Consider the following 25,421-nt stretch of genomic DNA (forward strand, 5'->3'; position numbering starts at 1 on the left):
GGGACGCGGTGGCTCAGTGGGTTAGGACGCTAAGCTTGTCGATCAGAAGGTCGGCAGTTTGGCGGGTCGAATCCCGAGTGCCGCGTAGCAGAGTGAGCGCCTGTTAACTCGTCCCAGCTTCCGCCAACCTAGCAGTTCGAAAGCACGTAAAAATGCAAGTAGAAAAATAGGGACCACTCCGGTGGGAAGGTAACAGTGTTCCGTGCGCCTTTGGCGTCTAGTCATGCCGGCCACATGACCACGGAGACGTCCTCAGACAAGCGCTGGCTCTTTGGCTTTGAAACAGAGATGAGCACCGGCCCCTAGAGTCGGAAACGACTAGCACGCGTGTGCGGGGGAAACCTTACCTTTTTACCTTACCTTTATGGTCCTTTGAGGCAGTTTTGACTTCTGGTCACTAGAATTAAAACCATAGGTTTAGAACGGACCTTTCAGGTCTTCTAACCCAACCCCTGCCCAGGGCAAGAATCTTCCTATTATCCCAGAACATTCCTAGTATCCTCTCCAGCCTTTGTTTGAAATTCTCCATTGATGGAACACAACTTCAAGAGGCCAGCTGCTTCACTGCTTCGTGGACAGGAAATCCCTCCTTATTTCAAATACCGGGTATGTTATCTTCTTTTTGTAAAGTTTGCCCCTGTTGTAACAATAGAAAAGATTACCTATAGCTCAGGATTGAAATGTGGAGTCCTTGGTGCTCTCTCAGCTTGGTTGTTTCCTTGCAGAGATGTTGCATTACCTGGCTAGGTAACATCATAGTGTGAGGGAGGGTGGGGTTTGCTCCCTGTTTATATACAGTAGCTTGCCCTGCCAATGTTGCTGGGGATTGATTTTCTTCTTGGTAATTCCTCGATTAGCATGTTACTTTCTGCTTGATGGCTTGTCTGGTGTTAATCCCTGCTTATCTGAGTGTATGCAGCTGGAGAGAATGTTTCCTTCTTAGCTTTTTTTTATTGTCCCCCTTTGAATGGTGTGTATAGGTGGTTTGTCTCTTGCGTGTCTGTTGATGGCTGAATAGGGAGCAAACCCCACATTTATTAGTACTGATGATGTTACCTAGTCAAGTAATGAGACATCTGCAAGCAAATAACTAAACTCAGAGACCACTAAGGACGCCACGGTTTCATCTGATGGTGCTGGTGTTGCTCTTAGGTACTATAGTGAATGAATCTATAATAATGATGATGATGATGTTGCAAGGGACCTTGGAGGTCATCCAGTCCAACCCCCTGCTCAGGCAGGAAACCCTATACCATTTCAAACAAACGGCTCTCCAGTCTCTTCTTAAAAACTTCCAGTGTTGGAGCATTCACAGCTTCTGGAGGCAAGTTGTTCCACTGGTTAATTGTTCTCACTGTCAGGAAGTTTCTCCTTAGTTCTACGTTGCTTCTCTCCTTGATGAGTTTCCATCCGTTGCTTCTTGTCCTGCCTTCAGGTGCTCTGGAGAATAGCTTGACTCCCTCTTCTATGGGGCAGCCCCTGAGATACTGGAACACTTCTATCCTGTCACCCCTCATCCTTCTCTTCATTAAACTAGACATGCCCAATTCCAGCAACCGTTCCTTATATGTTTTAGCCTCCAGTCCCCTGATCATCTTTGTTGCTCTTCTCTGTACCCTTTCTAGAGTCTTAACATCTTTTTTACATCGTGGTGACCAAAACTTGATGCAGGACTCCAAGTGTGGCCTTACCAAGGCCTTTTAAAGTGGTATTAACACTTCACATGAACTTGATTCTATCCTTCTGTTAACGCAGCCTAGCACAGTGTTGGCTTTTTTGGCAGCTGCAGCACACGGTTGACTCATATTTAAGTGATTGTCTAGTCGATCCCTCTTACAATTACTATTATTGAGTAAGGTACCCTCTTCTCTGCTACGGCCCTTCAAATATCTTCTCTTAGTCTTCTCTATTTAGGCTAAGCATACCATAGTGCCTACGAGCAAGACCAGATGCAACTTACTTACCCGACTAAATAACGTCGTCAGTGCTAGTGAATGTGGGCCTTGCTCCCCGTTCAGCCATCAATGGATACACAGAGATAAACCACATTTACACACCGTTCGAAAGGGACAATAAAAAAAGCAAAGAAGGAAACATTCTCTCCAGCAGCATACGCTTAGGGATTAACACCAGGCAAACAATCGAGCAGAAAACAATGCCCTAATCAAGGAGCCACCATGGAGAAAACCACATCCCCACCAACATTGACGGGGCAGACTACTGTATATAAACAGGTAGAAAAACCCACCCTCACTCCATGGACACTGCAACTGTCATAAATACATGCCAGTTGCCAAGCATCTGAATTTTGATCACAGGGCCGTGGGGATGCTGCAGTGGTCGCAAGTGTGCAAAACAGTCATAAGTCACTTTTTCCAGTGCCGTTTGAAAGGTCACTAAATGAATGGTTGTAAGTTGACGACTATCTGTACATTAACTTCCAATGCAGTTAGTCTTGAACTAACTTACCAATTTCATTTAATGACCGTTTGAAGTTACAACGGCACTGGAAAAAAATGACTTACCACCAATATTTGCACTCGTGACAGTTGCAGCATCCTTACAGCCGTGTGATCAGAATTCAGGCGCTTCGCAGCTGGGATACGTACAACGATTGCAAGGTCCCAGGGTCATCTAGTTTGCAACCTTCCCGGCTAAGTTCTGACAAACAGAGTGAGTGGAGGAAACTTGATTCGCTGAACGATTGTGTGATTCACTTAACAATGTGGCAAAAAAAAGGTCATAATGTAAGGCGTGACTCTTAATAACTGTCTTGCTTAACAAGAAAATTCTGGTCCCAATTACTGTCAGGAGTTGAGGGAATTGCTTTGCAGTCCTCAAGTAACAACAGTTCATTTACTGACCTCTCAAAGTTACAACAGCGCTGAAAGAAAGGGACTTATGACCTGTTTTCATACTTAGGACCGTTGCAGCATCCCCAGGGTCATGTGATCCAAATTCAGATGCTTTGCAACTGATGCATATTTACGACGGCTGTAGTGTCCCAGAGTCATTTGATCACCTTTTGTGACCTTCTGACAAGCTAAAGTCAGTGGGGAAGCCAGATTCACTTTACAACTGTGTTACTAACTGAACGGCCTCAGTGATTCACTTAACAACTGTGGCAGGAAAGTTTGTTAACTGGGTTAACTGTCTCGCTTAGCCGCGGAAATTTGGGACTTAATTGTAGTCGTAAGTCGAGGACTACTTGTATCAAGGCTGCTTACTCCTGTCTGGAGCAGTGTTTCTCAACAGTGCCTTGCTGAATGACCAGTCGTAAGTTGAGGACTACCTAATATGTCCTGTCAGTTCTAAGAAAGGTATTCTGTTTTACGTTTTGATGTCGCCTTAACCCAGCTTCAACATTTCAACTCTTCTCGTTGGTGTGTGCAAAGGGGACTATATGGCTGCCTTCCCCTTTCTCACATTAAAATATTGCCTAAATTTGGAATATCATCGGAGGCTTCTTTCAACCATCAGCCAAAGGGTTTCCTTTCCGCTCTCGAACCCCGCCCCGTGGTTTCGGTCAGCCCTGAGTCTGATGGGGATCAGGAGCCCCCTGCAGATCCCTCTTGTCATGACAAATGAGATCAGAGTCATAATGCGAGAATTGAATCTGCCAGGGCCGTTCTTGCCATACAAAGGAGCGTTATTATAATTATTAATGCGTCGTATGAATCTTTCTGGAGTGGCTCAGCACGACTATCGGGGTGGATATGAACAGATGCAACACCTGAAGAATGCTAATGGGGAAGGAAGGAGGGATGGAAAGGAAATGGATGGGTATGCCTTTCCTTGAAGCTTCTCAAGGTTATTTTGTTTGTTTGTTTGTTTGTTTGTTTATTTATTTATTTATTTATTTATTTATTTATTTATTTATTACATTTTTATACCGCCCTTCTCCCGAAGGACTCAGGGCGGTGTACAGGGCAATAAATACAAAAAACAAGATACAAAAGTTAAAAGCGAATTAAATAAATAAATGCCCAAAGTTAAAACAATAATTAAGATATATTAAAACCCCAACCCCGACTTCCAGAAGGAGGGAGAGAAGGACTGGTTGTGTAGTTGCGCTGGGGACAATGACAGCTGCTGTAATCTTCAGGCATTCAGGATACAGGAAGTCCTTGACTTACCACAGTCCATGCAGCGACCGTCCAAAGTTACAACGGCACTGAAAAAAGTGACCTGTGACCCTCTTTCACACTTACAACTCTTACAGCATCCCCGTGGTCATGTGATCAAAATTTAGACCCTTGGCAACCTGCTCATAACGGTTGCAGCGTCCTGAGGTCATTTGATCACGTGAAGTACTAATACCACTTTACAAGGCCTTGGTAAGGCCACACCTGGAATACTGCATCCAGTTTTGGTCACCATGATGTAAAAAAGATGTTGAGACTCTAGAAAGAGCACAGAGAAGAGCAACAAAGATGATCAGGGGACTGAAGGCTAAAACATATAAGGAACGGCTGCTGGAATTTGGTATGTCTAGTTCAATGAAGAGAAGGACGAGGGGGGACAGGATAGAAGTGTTCCAGTATCTCAGGGGCTGCCCCATAGAAGAGGGAGTCAAGCTATTCTCCAAAGCACCTGAAAGCAGGACAAGAAGCAACGGATGGAAACTCATCAAGGAGAGAAGCAACCTGGAACTAAGGAGAAACTTCCTGACAGTTCGAACAATTAACCAGTGGAACAGCCTGCCTCCAGAAGCTGTGAATGCTCCAGCACTGGAAGTTTTTAAGAAGAGACTGGACAGCCATTTGTCTGAAATGGTATAGGGTTTCCTGCCTGAGCAGGGGGTTGGACTGGATGACCTCCAAGGTCCCTTCCAACTTTACTATTGTGATTATGATCCCCTTTTGCGACCTTCAGACAAGCAATGGGGACCCTATGACTAACTTAACAAGTAGCCACCATGCAGGCCAAAGCCTTTTAAGGCTACACATCTGGAAGGCTTGCGTCCAGTTGTAGGCACAAGCTGGGCCCCTTTGTGCCAGGGGAATGAATTGCAGCAGAAATGTGGGCAGAGGCCTTTTGTTGTTTTGTCTGATGAAAATATATATGCGCTGTCTCATTGCAGTGTTTTTTTTTAAAAAAAAGAAAGCAATTTTGGCTGAGTCAGAGAGGCAGTTAATCAGCAAAGATGGGACATGCCTTACTTGTTCTATCTACACTGCAGAATATAATAATAATAATAATAATAATAATAATAATAATAATAATAATAATAATAATAATAATAATAATAATAAAGTTGGAAGGGACCTTGGAGGTCATCTAGTCCAACCTCTTGCTCAGCCAGGAGACACTATACCATTTCAGACAAATGGCTGTCCAGTCTCTTCTTCAAAACTTCCAGTGTTGGAGCATTCACAGCTTCTGGAGGCAGGTTGTTCCACTGGTCAGTTGTTCTAACTGTCAGGAAGTTTCTCCTTAGTTCCAAGTTGCTTCTCTCCTTGATTAGTTTCCATCTGTTGCTTCTTGTCCTGTCTTCAGGACAAGCATCTTTGCTTCAGCATTAAAACACAGTCTTGATTCCTGGAGGAGGATGATGATGATGATGATGATGATTAGGGCTTTTTAGCATCATTTGGATGTTCCTCATGTCCTTGGAGGTTTTTTGGGCAGTACCACCATTTTGGACTGAGAGTGCCTTGTTTGTTGTGGCCATCATGAGATCTTATGAGAAGATGGAGCTTGTCCTTTAATACCTCAAGTTCTTGATGACCTCAGGATGATTCTGCACCCCTAATTCTGGGAGCATAAAATGACCCCAAGAAGCCAAGATCTAGATCAGTGTTTTTCCATCTTGGAAACTTGAAGATGTTTGGACTTCAACTTCCAGCATAGCTGGCTGGGAAATTCTAGGAGTTGAAATCCAGACTTCGTCATGTTGTCCATGATGGAGAACCACTGCTCTAGATTTCAGGCAGGTTCTTCCTGATCTTGCTGGAGAGAAAACCATGCCATCTACTCTGGGTTATTCCTTTTTTTTTGGATTGTTGGTCTCTTATTAAACTGGGTGTTAATTTCTGCTCCTCTGGGTGCTGTTTTGGTCTTTTTGTTTCCTTTTTGGATTATTTATTGTCTCTTTGGAATGGTATGTAGTTGTTATTTATATCTATGTGCCTAGTGATGACTGATTCGTTTGAATGCCAGGCTTCCAGGAGTTTTCTAGCTTTTTTGGATTTGACTTGGTCTAGAATGCTCACAGTTTCCCCATTCAAACTATGCTTTAGTCAAGAGGTCCCCAACCTTTTGGGCACCAGGGACCGGTTCCACGGAGAGAGGGTTTTCCACGGACCAGACAGTGTGTGTGGTTTTGTGTGCTACCTGCATCTTGCAGATGGGACTTTGGTTTTTTGTGCAGCCCAGTTACTGGTCCACGGACTGGGGTTGATTTAGTCCAGACATGTCAAACACAAGGCCCGGGGGCCGGATCCGGCCCGTGAAGTGGTTTCATGTGGCCCACGAAGCCATCCTGGAAACAGTGAGGGAACGGCCCCCACTGCCTTGGCCCTGGCCCAGAGACCCTCCTCCTGCCAGAGACCCTTAGATCTATCCCACTCCTGCCCAGGCCCCCATAGGCACCCTTGATGCGAATGATGTAGAGCTGGCCATGCCCACCCAGTAGGCCATACGCACTCTAGCCACGCCCACCCAGTAGGCCACGCCCACCCTGGCCATACCCATCCGGCCCCCTGAGAGCAACTGCAATGCTGATGTGGCCCTCAATGAAATTGAGTTTGACACCCCTGATTTAGTCTGTCCATGTGTTGTGAAATTAAGGTTTTTCTTCTGGAGTTACAATCCATGGGCTCTCCTGATCACACTAATCAACATTTCACAGAGCCCACTCCTTATCGTAATGCTTCCCCCCATCGCTCACCAGAAGGGGGGGGGAAACCAGGTTTTCAAACAGCTCTTCAGATATATCATTTAGTAGTCTACCATGAATTTCTTGTGAACTAGAATGACGAAGGAATTTTATTTATTTCTCCGACTTTAAATCAATACAAGGTAGGCCTCTCCATTCTGAAGCTGGGCATGGATTCCAATGAGAGAGATTTGAGGGCAAGGGGGGAAAAATGAGTCCCTTATATTGTTAAAAACTTTGGGGGAAAGAGGTGACAGGTGTATAATTCCATTTACCAGGTGCCTGGGGTATTAATGTGGATGTGTTGAAGAACTGTGTACATTTAGCATCCTACATCTTCTAAATAAAAGATCACACAGCTGATAGCAGGAGCAGGGCACAGCTTTAATAATCTCTGAGCATTAGACCAAGCCTGTATGTTCCTAACTCAAGAAGTTTCCCTTGTTGAATGCTCATAAATTAAAAAGCACAGAAGCAGGCCAAGTGTTCCTCCATTATCTCCAAAGTGCTTTTTCAAAGGGCAACTGGACTTTTTTTCCTTGAAGACGTTTCACTTCTCATCCGAACTGGATTAGTCGAAAGGGCCAGCCTTTCGACTAATCCAAATTGCTGCAATATGAGAGTAAAATGAAGTCCTTCTGCATATCTTTGTTTTAAAAAATGGGTGGCGTGATGGTGCTCTTTGCCTAGTTCACAGGTCTGCAACCCGGGGCTCCGGAGCCACATGCGGCTCTTTCAGCCATCTCCTGCAGCTCCCAGTCCTCTGCCATGTGCAGTCCAAAAAAAAAAAAGTGGGACTAAAAAATTTCAACCAATCAATTCAAATATGCAGGGTAAGTGCATATCTCACCTTGGCTCCACTCTTCCGTCAAACCCTGTTCTGCACATGCGCGCATGTACGTGCATGCGCACACATTTTTTGCGGCTCCCAGTTTTTCCTTTTGTGAGGGAACCGGTTCCGAGTGGCTCTTTCACTGTTTCAGGTTGCTCACCCCTGGCCTAGTTGCTCCAAACATTATGGGGCTCCAGTTCCCATTAGCTGCATCAAGCATGGCCTCTTGGTCTTTGATAGTAAAAATGGTGGTCAACAGCCCCTAGGATAAATTGTCTATCTGGTCTTAATGGAAACTATCCATAAGGCTGTTTGGAAATTCCAGGAGCAAATTTTGTGGGCAGAAGTGAATGGAGATGTAAACTGAAGCTAACTGAGATTCAGCTGTGGATTATTGTTGTTAGTTGCGAAGTCGTGTCCAACCCATCGCGACCCCGTGGACAACGTTTCTCCAGGCCTTCCTGTCCTCTACGATCTTCTGGAGTACATTTAGGCTCACGCCTACTGCTTCAGTGACTCCATCCAGCCACCTCCTCCTCTGTCGTCCCCTTCTTCTCTTGCCCTCCACCTTTCCCAGCATGAGGCTCTTCTCCATTGAGTCCTTCCTTCTCATTAGGTGGCCAAAGTATTTGAGTTTCCGCTTCAGGATCTGGCCTTCTAAAGAGCAGTCAGGGTTGATCTCCTCTAGGATCGACCGGTTTGATCACCTTGCAGTCCAAGGGACTCGCAGGACTCTTCTCCAGCACCTCAATTCTTTGGTGTGTGGATTATTGACTTTGTTTATCCCTCCCTCCCTCCCTCCCTCCCTCCCTCCCTCCCTTCCTTCCTTCCTTCCTTCCTTCCTTCCTTCCTTCCGCTGAGCTGCTAGACTAGTTGGAAACTAACCAAATGCAAGTACTCAATATATATATATACACACACATATACACACATACAGACACACACACACACACACATATACAGACACACATACATGAGAGCAGGTTAGAGGAAGTTTAGAACGGAACAGAAAGACACAGCTTTGGGGAGAGGATTTTTTATTTTTATTTTTAAAATGCTGCTGTGATTTCCATCACCGGCCAACAGATCCAGGAGCTGCTGGAAGCAAAAGGGAGCTGTTATTGTAGATGCCACTTAGTGCGGGGCTGCAGAGACGTACCAGTTTACTGCTGCTGACAAGCAGCGAAAGTGGTCTAATATATACTGTCTGTTGCTGCCCTTTAAATTCTGTTTTGGAGTTAAAAAGACAAACGGGCCCTCCCACCTCCACCCCAGAGCATCGCCATGCTTTGAGGGAAGCAGTGCTGAGAGGCTGCCGTATTTACTTGTCTCTGTGTTTTGATAGCAGAGGCAGCAGCCTGGATTCAGGCTGAGTTGTGGGAAGACAAGCCAGTGGATGCCGATGAGCCTGTATAGAAGGATGTTGTTGTTGTTGTTAGCTGCGAAGTCGTGTCCGACCCATCACAACCCCATGGACAACGTTCCTCCAGGCCCTCCTGTCCTCCACCATCATCTGGAGTCCATTTAAGCTCACGCCTACTGCTTCAGTGACTCCATCCAGCCACCTCATTCTCTCTCATCCCCTTCTTCTCTTGCCCTCAACCTTTCCCAGCATTAGGCTCTTCTCCAGTGAGTCCTTCCTTCTCATTAGGTGGCCAAAGTATCTGAGTTTCAACTTCAGGATCTGGCCTTCTAAAGAGCAGTCAGGGTTGATCTCCTCTAGGACTGACCGGTTTGATCGCCTTGCAGTCCAAGGGACTCGCAGGAGTCTTCTCCAGCACCAAAGTTCAAAGGCTTCAATTCTTTGGCGCTCAGCCTTTCTTATGGTCCAACTTTCACTGCCATACATTGCAACTGGGAAGACCATAGCCTTGACTATACACACTTTTGTTGGCAGGGTGTGATGTCTTTGCTTTTTAGTGTGCTGTCTAGATTTGCCATGGCTTTCGTCCCCAGGAGCAAGCGTCTTTTAATTTCTTGGCTGCAGTCCCCATCTGCGGTGATCTTGGAGCCCAGGAAAATAAAATCTGTCACTACCTCCATTTCTTCCCCATCTATTTGCCAGGAGTTGAGAGGGCCAGATGCCATGATCTTGGTTTTCTTAATGTTAAGTTTCAACCCAAGTTTTGCACTCTCCTTCTTCACCCGCAACAAGAGGCTCTTTAGTTCCTCTTCACTTTCTGCCATTAGAGCAAAATGGTAGAGAAGGATAGAATGCCATAAACCAGTGGTGGCAAACCTATGGCACGTGTGCCAGAGGCGGCACTCAGAGCCCTCTTTGTGGGCACGTCCACCATCGTCCCAGTCCCGCCTCCCCCGTGGCCCCCTCCTCACCAGCAGCCCCCCCCCTTCCAGAGGAGAGTCACCCGTGGGTGCGGAGCAGCGCAGCCAAGGACATGGCAGCTGGGCAACAGGGACCTCCCTCATGCCCCATCACGCGTAGATGATGCGGTGCGTGGGTGGAGGGTGTGGCCACCATGATGCTGCAGTGCCGCCTGGGTGATCTGCAGAGGGCTGGTGGCCCTGTGGGGGGGCGGGGGGGGCAGAGCAGTGGGGGGGCAGGGAGGGGGCAGAGTGGGCAGGGCAGGTTTTGGGCACTCGGTCTCTAAAAGGTTTGCTACCACTGCCATAGGGACGCGGTGGCTCATTGGGTTAGGACGCTGAGCTTGTCGATCAGATGGTTGGCAGTTTGGCGGGTCGAATCCCAAGTGCTGCGTAACAGAGTGAGCGCCTGTTACTCGTCCCAGCTTCTGCCAACCTAGCAGTTCGAAAGCACGTAAAAAAAATGCAAGTAGAAAAATAGGGACCACCACGGTGGGAAGGTAAGAGCGTTCCGTGCGCCTTTGGCGTCTAATCATGCCGGCCACATGACCACGGAGACGTCCTCGGACAAGCGCTGGCTCTTCGGCTTTGAAATGGAGATGAGCACCGGCCCCTAGAGTTGGAAACGACTAGCACGCATGTGCGGGGGAACCTTTACCTTTACCTTTATTACCACTGCCATAAACCATAAACCCCAAACAGGGTTAGGAGCAAGATTTGCTCCTGCTTCCCTTGGATAAAACCGGTCTGCTAGGATGTTACACTGAACTTGCAAACGTTTTGTCCAGAAACAGGAAGGCGAGAGGTCTGAATCCTAAGTCTAATTCTGAATGTAGATAATTGTCGACTTAAAATGCCCTAACCATGGCAACTATGTTCTGAAAGGGGTGGCTTCCCCAATACAGGTAGTCCTTGACTTACAACCGCATTTGAGCCCAGAGTTTATGTTGCTAAGTGAGAAATTGGTTGCGAGTTTGGCCTCGCTTTATGACTTTTCTTGCCACGTTTGTGAAGTGAATCACTGGCGTTGTTAAATTAGTAACATGGTTGTTAAGTGAATTTGGCTTCCCCCACTGACTTGGCTTGTCGGAAGGCCGCAAAAGGGAATCACACGTGCAACCGTCATAAATATGAGTCAGTTGCCAAGCGTCTGAAGTTTGGTCACGTGACCCTGGGGATGCTGCAATGGTCATGAGTGAAAAACAGTCACACGTCACTTTTTTCTATGCCGTTGTAACTTTGAATGGTCACTAAATGAATTGCTGTAAGTTGAGGACTTCCTGTACAGGTAGTCCTCAACTTACGACCAGTTGCTTAGTGATCATTCAAAGTTCTGACGGACCTCCCCAAGGCTACTTACAACCTGGATTCGAAGTTTTCTCTCCCTCTCCCTCCCTCTCTCTCTCTCTCTCTCTCTCATACACACACACACACAGAAGGAGTGGTCACATGGCCACATTTAGGTCGCTCAGCTGCTGGTCCACACTTACGGCCATTTGCAACATCCCGTGACCCCAATTAACGGCATTATTCTCCTGGAAACCGGCATTTGCTTCTGGTTTCTGCCCAAAAATGCCCTTTGTAGACAATGGATTTGTTTAGCAATCACTGCAGAAACAGTTCTAAAATTGGGTGCAGTTGCATGGTGACCCACCTAATTACTGGTACGACTTACGCCATAATTCCGGGCTCAGTTATGGTGATAAGTGGCCATTTTGTAAGTGTACCCACCCCTTGCTCTCCAAATTCCAGTTACGTAACTTGGCCAAAAAAAATAAAAAAATCAAAACCAAAACTCAAATTCTCCTTCTTTAGCTGAAGGGGGCCTGTCAACACCCCCGTACAAGTTTTAGCAGCCATTTTGTGGAGGAGAAACATAAGCGGGGGGGGGTGGGCATCTAAAACCCACGACATTTTCTGCTCTTGTTTTTGTTTTGGAAAGCGTGCGCTTGTGGGTTTTTCCTTCCCTCTTCTTTGTTCTTGCTTTTATTTATTTATTTATTTTTCCCCCCCTTTCCCCTGTTGTTGATAAAAATCTAAATGAAACAGGTATATAATGCCCGCTGCCTGTTCGAAAGACTCGAGCCATAAAAATAACAAATGGCGTGTATTTGCTCGCATGTCAAAGTTATGAGTTTATTTTGTAATGATGTGCTCCTGTTTTCATGAGGTAAACTGGCCGTGGCAGAGGTGTTATTAGTAATATGGACCCAGCAGAGCAGAAACCCGAGTGACCGAGAGATCAGTGTATCAGTCAGGGAGAGGGCAAATGGGAAGAGACAGCGGGGGAATGAGAAACACGGCAGCGGCGCCCGGCGCTCGGCGGAGATTAGGAGACGGGCCCTGCGCACAGGAGGCTGGTGGGTGGTCAGAGGCGCCTGCTTGGAAGCGGCTTCCGAGGAAACTCTGGGGGGGTTGTGTGGGTTTGCCTGGTGTGATTTCCCCCCCCCCCTCCTTTTTTTTCCTTTTTTCCTGGAGCCAGGTGGGCAAGGTGGATTTCAGCCAGGTACTCTCCAATGGCCGTCTGCTTAATTTATTTTTATTTTATTTTAATTCCATTTATATCCCGCCCTTCTCCGAAGACTCAGGGCGGCTTACAAGCTTAGCAGTAGCCTTCATTCTATGTATATGCCTGCTTATTAGGGCTTTCACACACACACACCCCAAGCGGCATTATTACAAAGTCAGCTTAATTGCCCCCAACAATCTGGGTCCTCATTTTACCTACCTCGGAAGGATGGAAGGCTGAGTCAACCTTGAGCCTGGTGGGATGCGAACCTGCACTAATTGCAGGCAGCTGGTGTTACTTAAGGAGGCATTAGCCCACTAAGAAGAAGAGATGTAATGCTCTCAGATGTTCTTGGCTGTACAACAAGGAGGATGTTGCAGGGTTGTTGTTTTTTTTTAACAATTGTGTCAGTGCAAAAGTTAGGAACCTTGGGGGGCTTTCTTCCCTTCCCCTCCCCTCCCCTTCTTCCACTTCCCTTTTCTTCTCTTCTTCCACTTTCCTCTCCTCCTCTCCCCTTCCCTTCCCCTCCTGTCCTTTTTCCTTTCCCTTTTTCCTGGAATTGGACTGGACATACAAACACTGTCATACAAGGATTTCATTGCATACAGTTGTCTGTTTTTCCTTCACGTATATATATATATTTTTCTAATGCATGTTGTATTAGCCGCTTGGTTGGCTTGCTATAGAGAGAAGGAACAACAACAAAAAAAGCATTTTAAAGCTCAGTGGGTGTCTTAAGATAAAATCTGGTAATGTTCTTTTTCTTGTGCCCCTTCTTTGCACAGGTGCTCGGAAGAGAGGTGTATACTTCTAATAACCAGTTGGGTGGTATCCAGATCATGCATTATAATGGAGTGACCCACAGCACGGTGTGTGATGACTTTGAAGGTGTCTACACCATTCTGCAGTGGCTCTCATACATGCCAAAGGTACATTTCATTTCTTTCTTTCTTTAAACAATTTATACATCTCACGGCCAAGAACATCAACCAACGTCAGAAGACATGACCAAAACTGCTTAATCCCACAACATAGGGACCGATTCAATCATAGTTTCAACTGGAAAGTGTAGGCATTTTAGACCAAGCCCAATCCAAAAATGCTGGAGAATTCTCGGAAATGTACCTTCAGGCGAATTGTCATCAATAGACACATCACGATAAACCACGTTTACGCACCATTCAAAAGAATCAATACAAATTAGGGAGGGGGAAAACACTAGAACATTGATGGCAAACCTTTTAGAGACCGAGTGCCCAAACGGCAACCCAAAACCCACTTATGTATCATCGGGTGCCGGGTGGGTGTGGCCCATTGGGTTGCGCGACCCATTGGGTGGGTGTGGCTGCGCTGGAAACGGCAGACTGGGTGGGGCTAAAAAGTTCAATCCATCAATTCCAACCTTGTAAGATCTTTTTTTTTCCATGAGAAGTTGAAATTGATCGATTGATTGAACCTTTTTTTGTTTTTTGCACACGGCAGTGGAGGCCTAAAGCGAAAAGGTTTTATAAAACCCAGCTGAAGGCCTAGGACTGGGGCGATGGCACATGTGCCCAATGAGTTGGCTCTGTGTGCCACCTGTGGCATGCGTGCCATAGGTTTGCCACCACGGCACTAAAACATTCCTCTTCCAGCAGCCAGCACTCAGATAAGCAGGGATTAACACCAAACAAAGAGTTAGACAGAAAATAACACTATAATCAAGTTACCTCCTAGGAGGAAACGACCCTCACCAAAACTGTTATCCATTTAACAAGACAGATGATTTCTAACTGACGTGGCTTTCTCCGGGAAGGATATTCTGAAAATTAGACCCATAAGAATGTCTAATAATGGAGCTTTCTGGCTTGTTTCTTTTGTATCAGAGTGTGTTCAGTCCAGTCCCGATGCTCACTGTGATGGACCCGATAGACAGGACAATTGAATTCCTTCCCACCAAGGCCCCCTACGATCCTCGCTGGATGCTTGCTGGACGACCTCACCCAAGTATGTGTACTTCAGAAGGTGGATTCCATCTGGGACAAAGTGTGGAAGAGGGCACATTATGTTTGGTAGCACTCCAATTATTTACCATTTTTCATATTTTATATAGCTACTCATCTCATAACCAAGTAACTCGGGGCGGCGTACTACAAACCTATTGACAGTGCAGGTAGTCCTCGATTTACGACCATAGATGGAACCAGAATTTCTGGAAAAATCTTCCAAGGGCAGCCCTGTGTAGAGCGCATTGTTGTTGTTAGTTGCGAAGTCGTGTCCAACCCATTGCAACCCCATGGACAACGTTCCTCCAGACCTTCCTGTCCTCCACCATCTTCTGGAGTCCATTGAAGCTCAAACCTACTGCTTCAGTGACTCCATCCAGCCACCTCCTTCTCTGTCATCCCCTTCTCTTGCCCTCAACCTTTCCCAACATTAGGATCTTCTCCAGTGAGTCCTTCCTTCTCATTAGGTGGCCAAAGTATTTGAGTTTCCACTTCAGGATCTGGCCTTCTAAAGAGCAGTCAGGGTTGATCTCCTCTAGGACTGACCGGTTTGATCGCCTTGCAGTCCAAGGGACTCGCAGGAGTCTTCTCCAGCACCATAGTTCAAAGGCCTCAATTCTTTGGCGCTCAGCCTTTCTTATGGTCCAACTTTCACAGCCATACATTGCCACTGGGAAGACCATAGCCTTGACTATATGCACTTTTGTTGGCAGGGTGATGTCTCTGCTTTTTAGTGTGCTGTCTAGATTTGCCATGGCTTTCCTCCCCAGAAGGTAGAGCGCATTACAGTAGTCCAACCAAGAGGTGACTAGGGCATGGGTGATTGTGAGTAAAGTCGCAGTAGATGCATCCTAAAACACTCTGCACAATCATATGTACTTCAATAGGAGCCTGGTGGCTCCCACGGTTAGGACGCTGAGTTTGGAGGTTAGCAAGCTTACATTTGAGACCCGAGTGCTACCGTGGGTTGGGTTGAGTTCTTGTCTTTTGCTGGGGACATGAAAGGAGCCGCCAACTGGGCGTCCCACCGGGCAACATTGAAGTCACTGGCTAATCCTTTCAACCTGGAAGTGCCTTGGTGCTTCTGACATGAGTGTGATGTGGTGTACTGTAAGACAGAGGTCCCCAACCTTTTGGGCACCAGGGACCGGTTTAGTGACGAGAAGGTTTTTTCACGGACTGGAGGGGGTGAGATTTTGCATGCTGTCTGCATCCTGTGGATGGGGCTTTGCTTGTTTGCACGGATCGGTTTCTGGCATGCCGTGGACCGGTGGTGGTCCACGGACCAGGGTTGGGGACCCCCTGCTGTAAGATATTTATTTTATAGCTCATCTTTCGATGCTTCCTATTCGTGGGACTCTTATTAAATTGATTCAGACTGCCTGTAGGTTTAAGTTTCTGGAAGTCTGTGTTGGTTGGTTGTTCTAGACCAGGGGTCTCCAATCCCTGGGCCATGGACTAGCACCGGGCTGCGGCATGCCAGAAACCGGGCCCTGCAAAGAGGCGAAGCCGCATCCGTAGGATGCAGGCAGCACACAAAACCACCACCACCTCTCCAGTCCGTGGAAAAACCTCTCTCCATAGAACCGGTCCCTGGTGCCCAAAAGGTTGGGGGCCGCTGTTCTAGACCAGGACTTTTCAACCAGTGGTACCCTGTGGTACATTGGCACTTGGCAGGTGGTACGTGACCATCCTAGAAAAGTGGTAGCGGGCGGGGGGGGGGAATGAGCTGAATCAGTGGCAGCACCGCACAAGCCTGAGCGAGAGATGGCTGGAGTTGCAGGGCTGTCAGGGCTGAGCGGAAGCGCCAGGATCAGTGCCAGGCTCCAGCTGGAGCTCTGCGCTGATCCTGATGTTTCTGAGCCCAGAAGAAGCGCCAATTAGCTGGAATGTTGTAGCATCTCCAGGGTCTTGTGATTTACATTCAGATGCTTGGCAACTGATTCACATTTATGACTGTCACAGTGTCCCAGGGTCATGTGAAGTGAACAAAACCTGCTGCAACCACCCAGCAGACGGGGGATATAAAAACCAAACACCCCCCACCCCACCCCCGCTGCCAATCCTCAACAGAAATGCTCACAACAATGAAAACCTCGGACAGGAGGAAGAGCGCCGCCGGGCGGGCAGGCAGGTGTCTTGCTCGGCTGTGGCTTGGGGGGCACTTTTTTCAGTGCCATTGTAACTTCGAACAGTCACTAAGCGAAGTGTTGTAAGTCGAGGACTACCTGTACTTCATCACTTCTTTCCTTTTTTTTTTTTTGGTCATCAAGTTTTTGACACCTTGCTAGGCGACTGGTGGTACTCGGATGTTGCCATATCCTAAAAGTGGTACAATGGGTGAAAAGGTTGAAAAGCCCTGTTCTAGACTAGGGGTTTTTTTGTTTTTTTTTTTTAATTTTCACTCATTTTGATTTAAGACATGGAAAGGAAGGCGTGCAGAACTTTTCTTGCATCTCAGTGATGGTGCAGCCTAGATTTAAGCAGATACTTTTAAACCTAGAGAAGATCTGAAACTTTGAAAAATGCAATGGATGAGGCAAGATTTATTTTAGCTCGTGGTTTAAGAAGCGCAATTTCAAAGTGAAGGAAATATTTACTTGAATGCAGCTTGACACAGCACGAGTGCTATTTGCTGGAGTGCTGAATGGTGCTTTCTGTAAAATGGGCTGATTTCACCATTTTAGAAGCGATTTAAGTTTGAAGCAGTGTTAAGTAATCTTGGAAAACTAGATATAGGTAGTCCTCAGCTTACAACTACCGGTACCGCTGGGACTAGGACTTCAATGGCTAAGCGATGCAGTCATTCCATAAAACATCACATGACTAGACCTCATTTTTATGACTTTTCCCCCCCTAAACATTAAGTGAATCATGTGCTAATTAAGTGAGTCTGACTTTTCCCATTGAGTTTGCTGGTCACTTGATCAAAATTTGGCTGCTTGGCCGCTGACTCATATTTATGACGGTCGCAGTGTCTTGGTGTTACATGATCCCCTTTTGCAAGTCAATGGGGAAGCCAGAGTCACTTACTAACTTAACAACTGCAGTGATTCACTTAACAGCTACAGGAAGGAAGGTCGCAAAACAGGGCAAATCTCACTTAACAACTGTTTGACTTAGCAACAGAAATTTTGGGGGTTGTTGCGGTCGTAAATCGAGGACTACCGGTATTTTGTATGCAAATTTGCAAATTTCTTAGAAGGAAGCCGGTGACGATGATAAATCTTTTTTTTTTCTGGCAATTTGGGATCTAATGTTCTTCCCTTTGCTTGCTTCTCCCCTCATCAAATCATCTTGCGGGCAATTCATCTGCCTTGCCTTGAGTCTGCATGCTCCAAATGGAGTGACTTTGGTTTCTAATTTAGTAGAGGCGTTGGAGGAAGCAGATGATTTTACCTGATAAGTTAAGGGAGAGATCTCTTAGGTGAAAAGTTAAAGCCGTTTATTAGGAGAGATAGCGCTGCGATATTCTTCAAACTGACGCTCAACCACGAGGCCCCGGAATCGAAACGATCAGCTCTGGACTCTCCGATGAAGAGATAACTTTGAAATGAATGGCCACATTTTACAGCAGGAGGCCACGGGTATATTAGAACACAGTAATTTCAAGTTTAGGCTTGATAAAACACTCTCCATCCTGTCGGAGTCAGCAAAGGTTGCCGTACCCACATCTCCACTTTTAATTGGTTTTGCACGTGGCTTTGTGGAGCAGAAAGGACTTTTTCACAATTATTGCAAAACAAAAGAGAAAACACCAAGCTTCCCCCTTCATTCTCTTTCTCTTTCTCTCCCTCTCCCTCTCTCTCTCTCTCTCTCTCTCCCTCTCTCTTCTCTCTCTCTCTCTCTCTCTCTCTCTCTCTCTCTCTCTCTCTCTCTCTCTCTCTCTCTCTCTCTCTCTCTTTCTTTGCAGTGGTTTTGTAGACAATGTTTGTGCAATCAAAGAGTCAAAGAAACCCAGTTCAGGGTGGTAGCAAGAGAGAAAGTTGGCATCAATGCTTAAGAGCCAGTTGGGTCTCGTGTTGTGTTTTTCAACTTTAACCTGACTAGAACTCACATTGCCCTATTCCCAGTCTAGCATCTTTATTCCACTGACTAGACTAGGGGTAGGCAACCTTGGCTCTTTTATGTCTCATGGACTTCAACTCCCAGAATTCCTGAGCTAGCCATGCTGAGGAGAAAGGGAGAGGTTTCCATGTTGAGCCATGCTGGCTCAGGAATTCTGGGAGTTGAAGTCCATGAGTCATAAAAGAGCCAAGGTTGCCTACCCCTGGACTAGACCGATGTTTTTCAAGCTTGGCAACTTTAAGATGTGAGGGGAAAGAGGGAGTAAACTCATGGATTTGTATTTGATTTCTGTTCTGATGTTGAGACTCTAGGAAAGGGTGCAAAGAAGAGCAACAAAGATGATCAGGGGACTGGAGGCTAAAACATATGAAGAACAGTTGCAGGAATTGGGTATGGCTACTCTAGAGAAAAGAAGGACCAGGGGTAACATGATAGCAGTAGTCCAATATTTGAGGGTCTGTCACAGAGAAGAGGGAGTCAAGCTATTCTCCAAAGCCCCTGAAGGCAGGAAAAGAAGCAACGGATGGAAACTCATCAAGGAGAGAAGCAACCTAGAACTAAGGAGAAACTTCCTGACAGTGAGAACAGTTAATCAGTGGAACCACCTGCCTCCAGAAGTGGTGAATGCTCCAACACTGGAAGTTTTTAAGAAGAGACTGGACAGCCATTTGTCTGAAAGGGTTTCCTGCCTGAGCAGGGGGTTGGACTGGATGACCTCCAAGGTTCCTAATAACTCTGTTATTCTGTTATTGGTAGTTGAGTCACATTTTTACGTTCTCACAAACTCCTGAATAACACTTTCTTCCCAAGACAAGGGCTGTGTCAACATCTGGAAAGCTTGGGCAGCTGTTGAGATCCTAGAGGCCTTTGCCGGTCCCTCTTTTGGATTCTCCTAATTGTCTCCCAACCCAATAGTTTGAACATCGTTTGTAGCTGGATTAATGGCTACATCACTAGGCCTCTAGGATTTCAGCAGCTGCCCAAGCATTCCAGATGTTGACACAGCCCTTGTCTTGGAAAGAGGTCCCAAGAGCTGAATCTGAGACCTTCAAGCAGTGTTTCTCAACCTCAGCAACTTTAAGAAGTGTGGACCTCAATTCCCACAATTCCCTGGCCAGCATGCTTGGGAATTCTGGGAATTGAAGTACAAACACTCAAAGTTGAGAAACAGTACCTTCAAGCATATGCCAAGCTGCTTTGGTGTGGATTATCATTCAAATAATCTGCTACCCTGCCACTGCCAATTATCTGTGTCTTCGTTGGCAGCATTGCCCATTTGGGCAGAAAACCCCTAATAAATTATCTTTAAAAGATAACGTGTAATTTTGAAAACTGAAGAGGCTTGAAAAACAACAGCTGTAATGCCTTAGATTTCTTTTGAAAAATGTTTGCAGCGTCTTGAAAGAAAGGGAAAAACCCCATAGAGTTATTTATTTAAACCAGCACAAATTCCCTCTGCTTTACATGTGTCCCATCATTTAACAATAACTGATGTTCTCTGCTGATAAATGGCCCTCTTTTATGCAGACGAGCAAATTAAAGAGACAACCATTGGTGTGGCCAGGCAGACGAGTTTTGTCATTTTAATATATCTTGCCTGGTGCAATGTGTTAAAAATGGGACATTATCTCTTAAGTAAGGTGATCTGGGGTAAAATAGACACTGATATCCTACCTGTTGGTGGCAGGGTGGATGAAGGTCCAAAATCGGTGCAGCGTGTTTATGAGAGTTGTGTGTCTCAGCTTCTGAGAACATGCAAAGTACAGCTGATAAGAGAGGCTAGGCATGGATTTTTTAAATGTTTATTTATTTATTTGTATATTGTTGTTGTTGTTGTTGTTGTTGTTGTTGTTGTTGTTATTATTATTATTATTATTATTATTATTATTATTATTATTATTATTATTATTATTATTCGCACAGTCAGCCAGAAGTTCAGACTGGATTTGACATTTTTGTCTACCTATTGAGTCCTTACCAAGGACCTGGGATAGGCAGATGTGGATGTTTGATGGTATTACAGATATCGTCGCAGGATGGAAGCAGTTCCTTGACTAATGGCGAATTTGTTAATGCCAGTGGTGTTCAAGTGGTGCTCCAACTGTTTTGGGATTGGACCCAAGGCACCTATTACTATTGGTACTACCCATGCTTGCCTTTGCCATAGTCTTTCTATTTCTATTTGTAGATCTTTGTATTTTGTTATCTTCTCCAGTTCTTTCTCGTCTGTTCTGCTGTCTCCAGGCACTGCCACGTCCACTATCCAGACTTTTTTTGTCTTTCTTATTGACAATTATTAAGTCCTGGGTGTTATGTGGCATTATTATTATTATTATTATTATTATTATTATTATTATTATTATTGCTACTATTACTACTGCTACTATTACTACTGCTACTATTACTACTGCTACTATTACTACTGCTACTACCACTACCACTATTACAAATAACTAAAGGCAATGAACAGATCCAAGACCCTTTCCTCCTCCTATTTTCCCCACAACAACAGCCCTGTGAGGTAAGATTTATCGACTAAATTCTTCCATGACATTCAACATGGTATTCAGACAACACGTTTACACACGTCAGGAAAAAGTCTTGCAAATTCACCTGCAAATACACTTGGCCAGGATAGTGTTAACCTGGGTTAGTTTTCAAAGTGACTTAAGTTGTTGAAATCCAACCTGTGTGGTCAATTTATAGTTGAGGGCATCGTGTGAAGTGAGGACGTAAGTCAATTCAGCGACTAGGTGAAACATATTGTGTCCTATCAGTTTCCAGTTGATTTCTTTGGCTTTTTCTGGACAAGCGAGAAAAATTTACAAACGAAAGTAGTGGATTGTTCTTGTGCACCATTATTTTCTAAAAACGCTGGAGTGACCTATCTGGAGTCTTAAGGGCATCGTTGGCAATAAAGATGCTTTGCTTTTCACTACGCGATCTCTGTTTTTTAATTGTGCCTAATATTTAAGAAACTGAAAAACTGAGTGAAGCAGAGGGCGTAGTGTGGACATAAGAAGATATGGTGGTGATCTCAGTGTTATGTAAGCCCAGCCATTGCTTCTAAAGCACCTGATATTTACATGGGTCAGGGGTATCCAACCTTGGCGACTTGAAGGCCCGTGGACTTCAACTCCCAGAATTCTCAGCTATGGGGTGTCCACAAGTTCAAGAAAAGCTGTCAGTCTCATGACAGAAAAGAAGAAAGGAATGAGTGGAAGAATGGGGGAAGTGATAGTTAGGAAGTACTATCTTCTTCCTGGACATCTTGGATGTTGGGAAGAAGGAAAGAAGATTTGCCATTCCAGTAGAATTTAAATCTGCTCTTCTGTTCTCCAAACCAAGCTCTTCTATGGCGCCAAGTAATGCTAAGTTTCCATTGTTCTTAATATTTCCCCCTTTCTCCCCATCTTTGCAGCTCAAAAGGGCCAGTGGCTAAGTGGCTTCTTTGACTATGGCTCTTTTTTGGAGATTATGCAACCCTGGGCCCAGACAGTTGTGGTTGGCAGAGCCAGGTAAGTCTTTAACAAAGATTAAGAATAGTAGCAACAGTAATAATCGTGCACAGAGCGCTTTAGCATCCTCAGAGCTCTTAAGATTCTTGTTATTAGGGTAAGAACCTTGTAAGATAGCAAGATAAAGGAATTAAAAAGGAATCGGGGTCATTGTGTGTTATTGGCAAATGCAAAACACAAAACTATTGGGGTGCAAAGTATTTTGAATTCAAAATCTTCTGTGCTTCAGACAACTCTCCTGGTCTTTACAAAAGGGTTTTGATGCTAGTTCTAATTGTTTGAGATATGTCCTGAGCAGGAATCAGGAGCTGTTTCAGAGTATTTCTGATAAAATCAGGACCACTCATTTCAAGCTCAAAATGTCAGGAATATCCCTCCTCAAAATGAGCCCATTTGTAAGCCAAACCCCTCAAGACTGTACACGAACCTTGTGGATCTGTAGGTATATTTTTGAACTTCAACAGAGAATATTCTTTATCGGTGGTTTGTATTTAATCCATCCTTTTGAATCCTTTTTTAAAAATTAGATCATAATGCTTTTGTTATGGGGAAGTGGCCTGAAAAAAGATACCGCTGCTTTAAAGAGTCCACTCATTAAAATTACTGCAGATTTTAAAGTTACAGTAACTGTTTCTCAGACTTGCAAAAAAGCTTGAAAAAAGCAAGTTGCTTTAAGGAGTTGTGCTCCTTCAAGGCTAAAGCATTTCCCGCAGATCATTTTCAAAGTAGGCACAGTCCATCTATCTGTGGATCCATAACCACACCAAATCTAGAATTTGGGTGGTGGATGCATCTATTTTATTTTATTTTTTATTTTATTTTAATTCCATTTATATCCCGCCCTTCTCCGAAGACTCAGGGCGGCTTACAAGCTTAGCAGTAGCCTTCATTCTATGTATATGCCTGCTTATTAGGGCTTTCACACACCCCCCAAAGCGGCATTATTACAAAGTCAGCTTATTGCCCCCAACAATCTGGGTCCTCATTTTACCTACCTCGGAAGGATGGAAGGCTGAGTCAACCTTGAGCCTGGTGGGATGCGAACCTGCACTAATTGCAGGCAGCTGGTGTTACTTAAGGAGGCATTAGCCCACTGCTCCACCAAGGCTCTTATTTTATGTCTTTGACCCTTTATTACGATTATTTCATGTTGTTTATGTTCAGTTTAGGGGCATGATGGCTCAGCGGTTAAAGAGGCTGAGCTTGTCAGCTGGAAAGTTGACAGCCTGGGTTTGAGAGCCGAGCACCTCGTGACGGGGTGAGCTCCTGTTCCTTGCTCCAGCTCCTGCCCGCCTAGCAGTTTGAAAGCATGCAAACGCGAGTAGATAAATAGGTATCATTTTGGCGGGAAGGTAACAGCACTCCATGTGCCTAGGAGTATAGTCATGCTGGCCACCTGACCACAGAAATGCCTTCAGACAATGCTGGCTGTCTTGGTTAAGAAATGGAGATGAGCACCATCCCCCTAGAGCAGGGGTAGACAACCTTGGCTCTTTTATGACTTGTGGACTTCAACTCCCAGAATTCCTGAGCCAACATGGCTCAGCATGGAAACCTCTCCCTTTCTCCTCAGCATGGCTGGCTCAGGAATTCTGGGAGTTGAAGTCCACGAGCCATAAAAGAGCCAAGGTTGCTGACCCCTGCCCTAGAGTCAGACACAACTGGACATTACCTTGATCTATGTTCAGTTCATTTTGTAAAAACATTGTTGACTGAAGCTTCTTCCAAGCATTATGCAGGTTTTAAAAACCAGACGCAGAGTTTTGAACAATGCTGGGGAACGTTGCCTATGCGTTTAATGTGTGTTTTGTTTTTACTAGGCTGGGTGGCATACCACTAGGAGTGGTTGCTGTTGAAACGAGGACGGTGGAGCTGAGCATTCCTGCAGATCCAGCAAATCTAGACTCGGAAGCCAAGGTAAATGTTGCTTCTAAGGTAGATGACCCACATATCTGGGTTGAAAACATCTGTAGGGCCACTAGGGAAACATTAGAGCCTTGGATTTTGCCCTGCCAAATCTAGTAAGCCCATTCTAATTCAAAATCTGCGGAGTGCTGTCTGAGCTTGATTGTTCGCTTTGCATGTAGTTCATTACTCGATTAAGTAACATCATCCGTGCAAGGGAATGTGGGGTTTACTCCCTGTTTGCACACTATGCCTTGCCCTGCCTGTCTTGATAAAAGTGTGCTTTTCTCCTTGGTATTTCCTTGATTAGGATATTGTTTTCTGTCCGATTGTTTGTCTGGTGTTAATCCATGCTTATCTAGGGATTTTTGTCTTATTGGCTGCTGGAGGGAATGGGTTCTGATGTTTCCTTCTTCTTCTTCTTCTTCTTAGCTTTCTTTTTCTTTTTCTTTTTGAATGGTGGGTAAATACCGCTTAGTTCTCTGTGTCTCTGATTTGTTTGAATGCCAAGCTTTGAGGAATTCCCTAGCAGGTTTTGGAATTAGCTTGGTTTAGGAAGCTCACAATTTCCTGGTCGAAACTATGGTTGAGTCTGTTCATGAATTGTAAGATTAAGGAGTTTCCATTGTGTCTTCTGATTGTTGTTTGGTGTTCATAGATTGTTCAGCTATTCTTTGGCGTGTCTGTCCTACACAGTGGCGGTTACAGGCCTTACACTGTAACTTGAAGATCAGGGGTCTACAACCTTGACAACTTTAAGACTTGTGGACTTTAGCTCCCAGAATTCCTCAGCCAGCTATGCTGGCTGAGGAATTCTGGGAGCTGAAGTCCACAAGTCTTAAAGTTGTCAAGGTTGCAGACCCCTGTTGTAGATGACACCTGTTTTTTCCCCCCTTTCGTCTTCTGGGTGTTTCGTTTTACTTAGGAACTTGTGTGCTAGAGTGATGCAGTGTGCTTGTAATAGCCTGTTGGTTGTTTCTCAGACATTTTTCATGTGTGATAGTGTTATCCTTTCGATAAGTTTCGCTGGTTGTGCTGCAGTGGGTTGAATGGTCCGACACTTTTTGGATCAAGTTGTGTGGATAGCAATTTTGTTGGAAGATATTTTATAGACCTCCCGTTTCCTTTTTTTCTGGTGCTCTGGGTTGTTGCAACGCATTTGTGGTCATACAGGTAGTCCTCAATTTATGACCGCAATTGAGTCCAAAATTTCTGTGGCTTAAGCGAGACATTTGTTAAGTGAATTTGGCCCCATTTTATGACCTTTCTGGCCACGTGTGTTAAGTGAATCACTTTTAGTTAAGTTAGTAACACGGTTGTTAATCGAATCGAGCTTCCCCATTGATTTTGCTTGTCGGAAGGTCTCAAAAATTGATCACAAGATCCCGGGACACTGCAGCCG

At 45.3% G+C, this 25,421-nt stretch overlaps 1 protein-coding gene across 3 annotated transcripts in view; it reads left to right on the forward strand.

The window, feature by feature from the left end:
• The window catches only part of ACACA (acetyl-CoA carboxylase alpha), a 284,404-nt gene that overhangs the window by 211,668 nt on the left and 47,315 nt on the right, over positions 1-25,421 (forward strand). For all 3 annotated transcript variants that reach the window (XM_083379642.1, XM_083379643.1, XM_083379644.1), the window contains 4 exons: positions 13,329-13,472; positions 14,409-14,529; positions 22,018-22,114; positions 23,935-24,031. In XM_083379642.1, the coding sequence (XP_083235768.1) occupies positions 13,329-13,472; positions 14,409-14,529; positions 22,018-22,114; positions 23,935-24,031 (459 nt within the window). The remainder of the gene's footprint in view (positions 1-13,328; positions 13,473-14,408; positions 14,530-22,017; positions 22,115-23,934; positions 24,032-25,421) is intronic.

The sequence above is a fragment of the Vipera ursinii genome, assembly GCF_947247035.1.
Source record: "Vipera ursinii genome assembly, chromosome: 1".
Lineage (NCBI taxonomy): Eukaryota > Metazoa > Chordata > Lepidosauria > Squamata > Viperidae > Vipera > Vipera ursinii.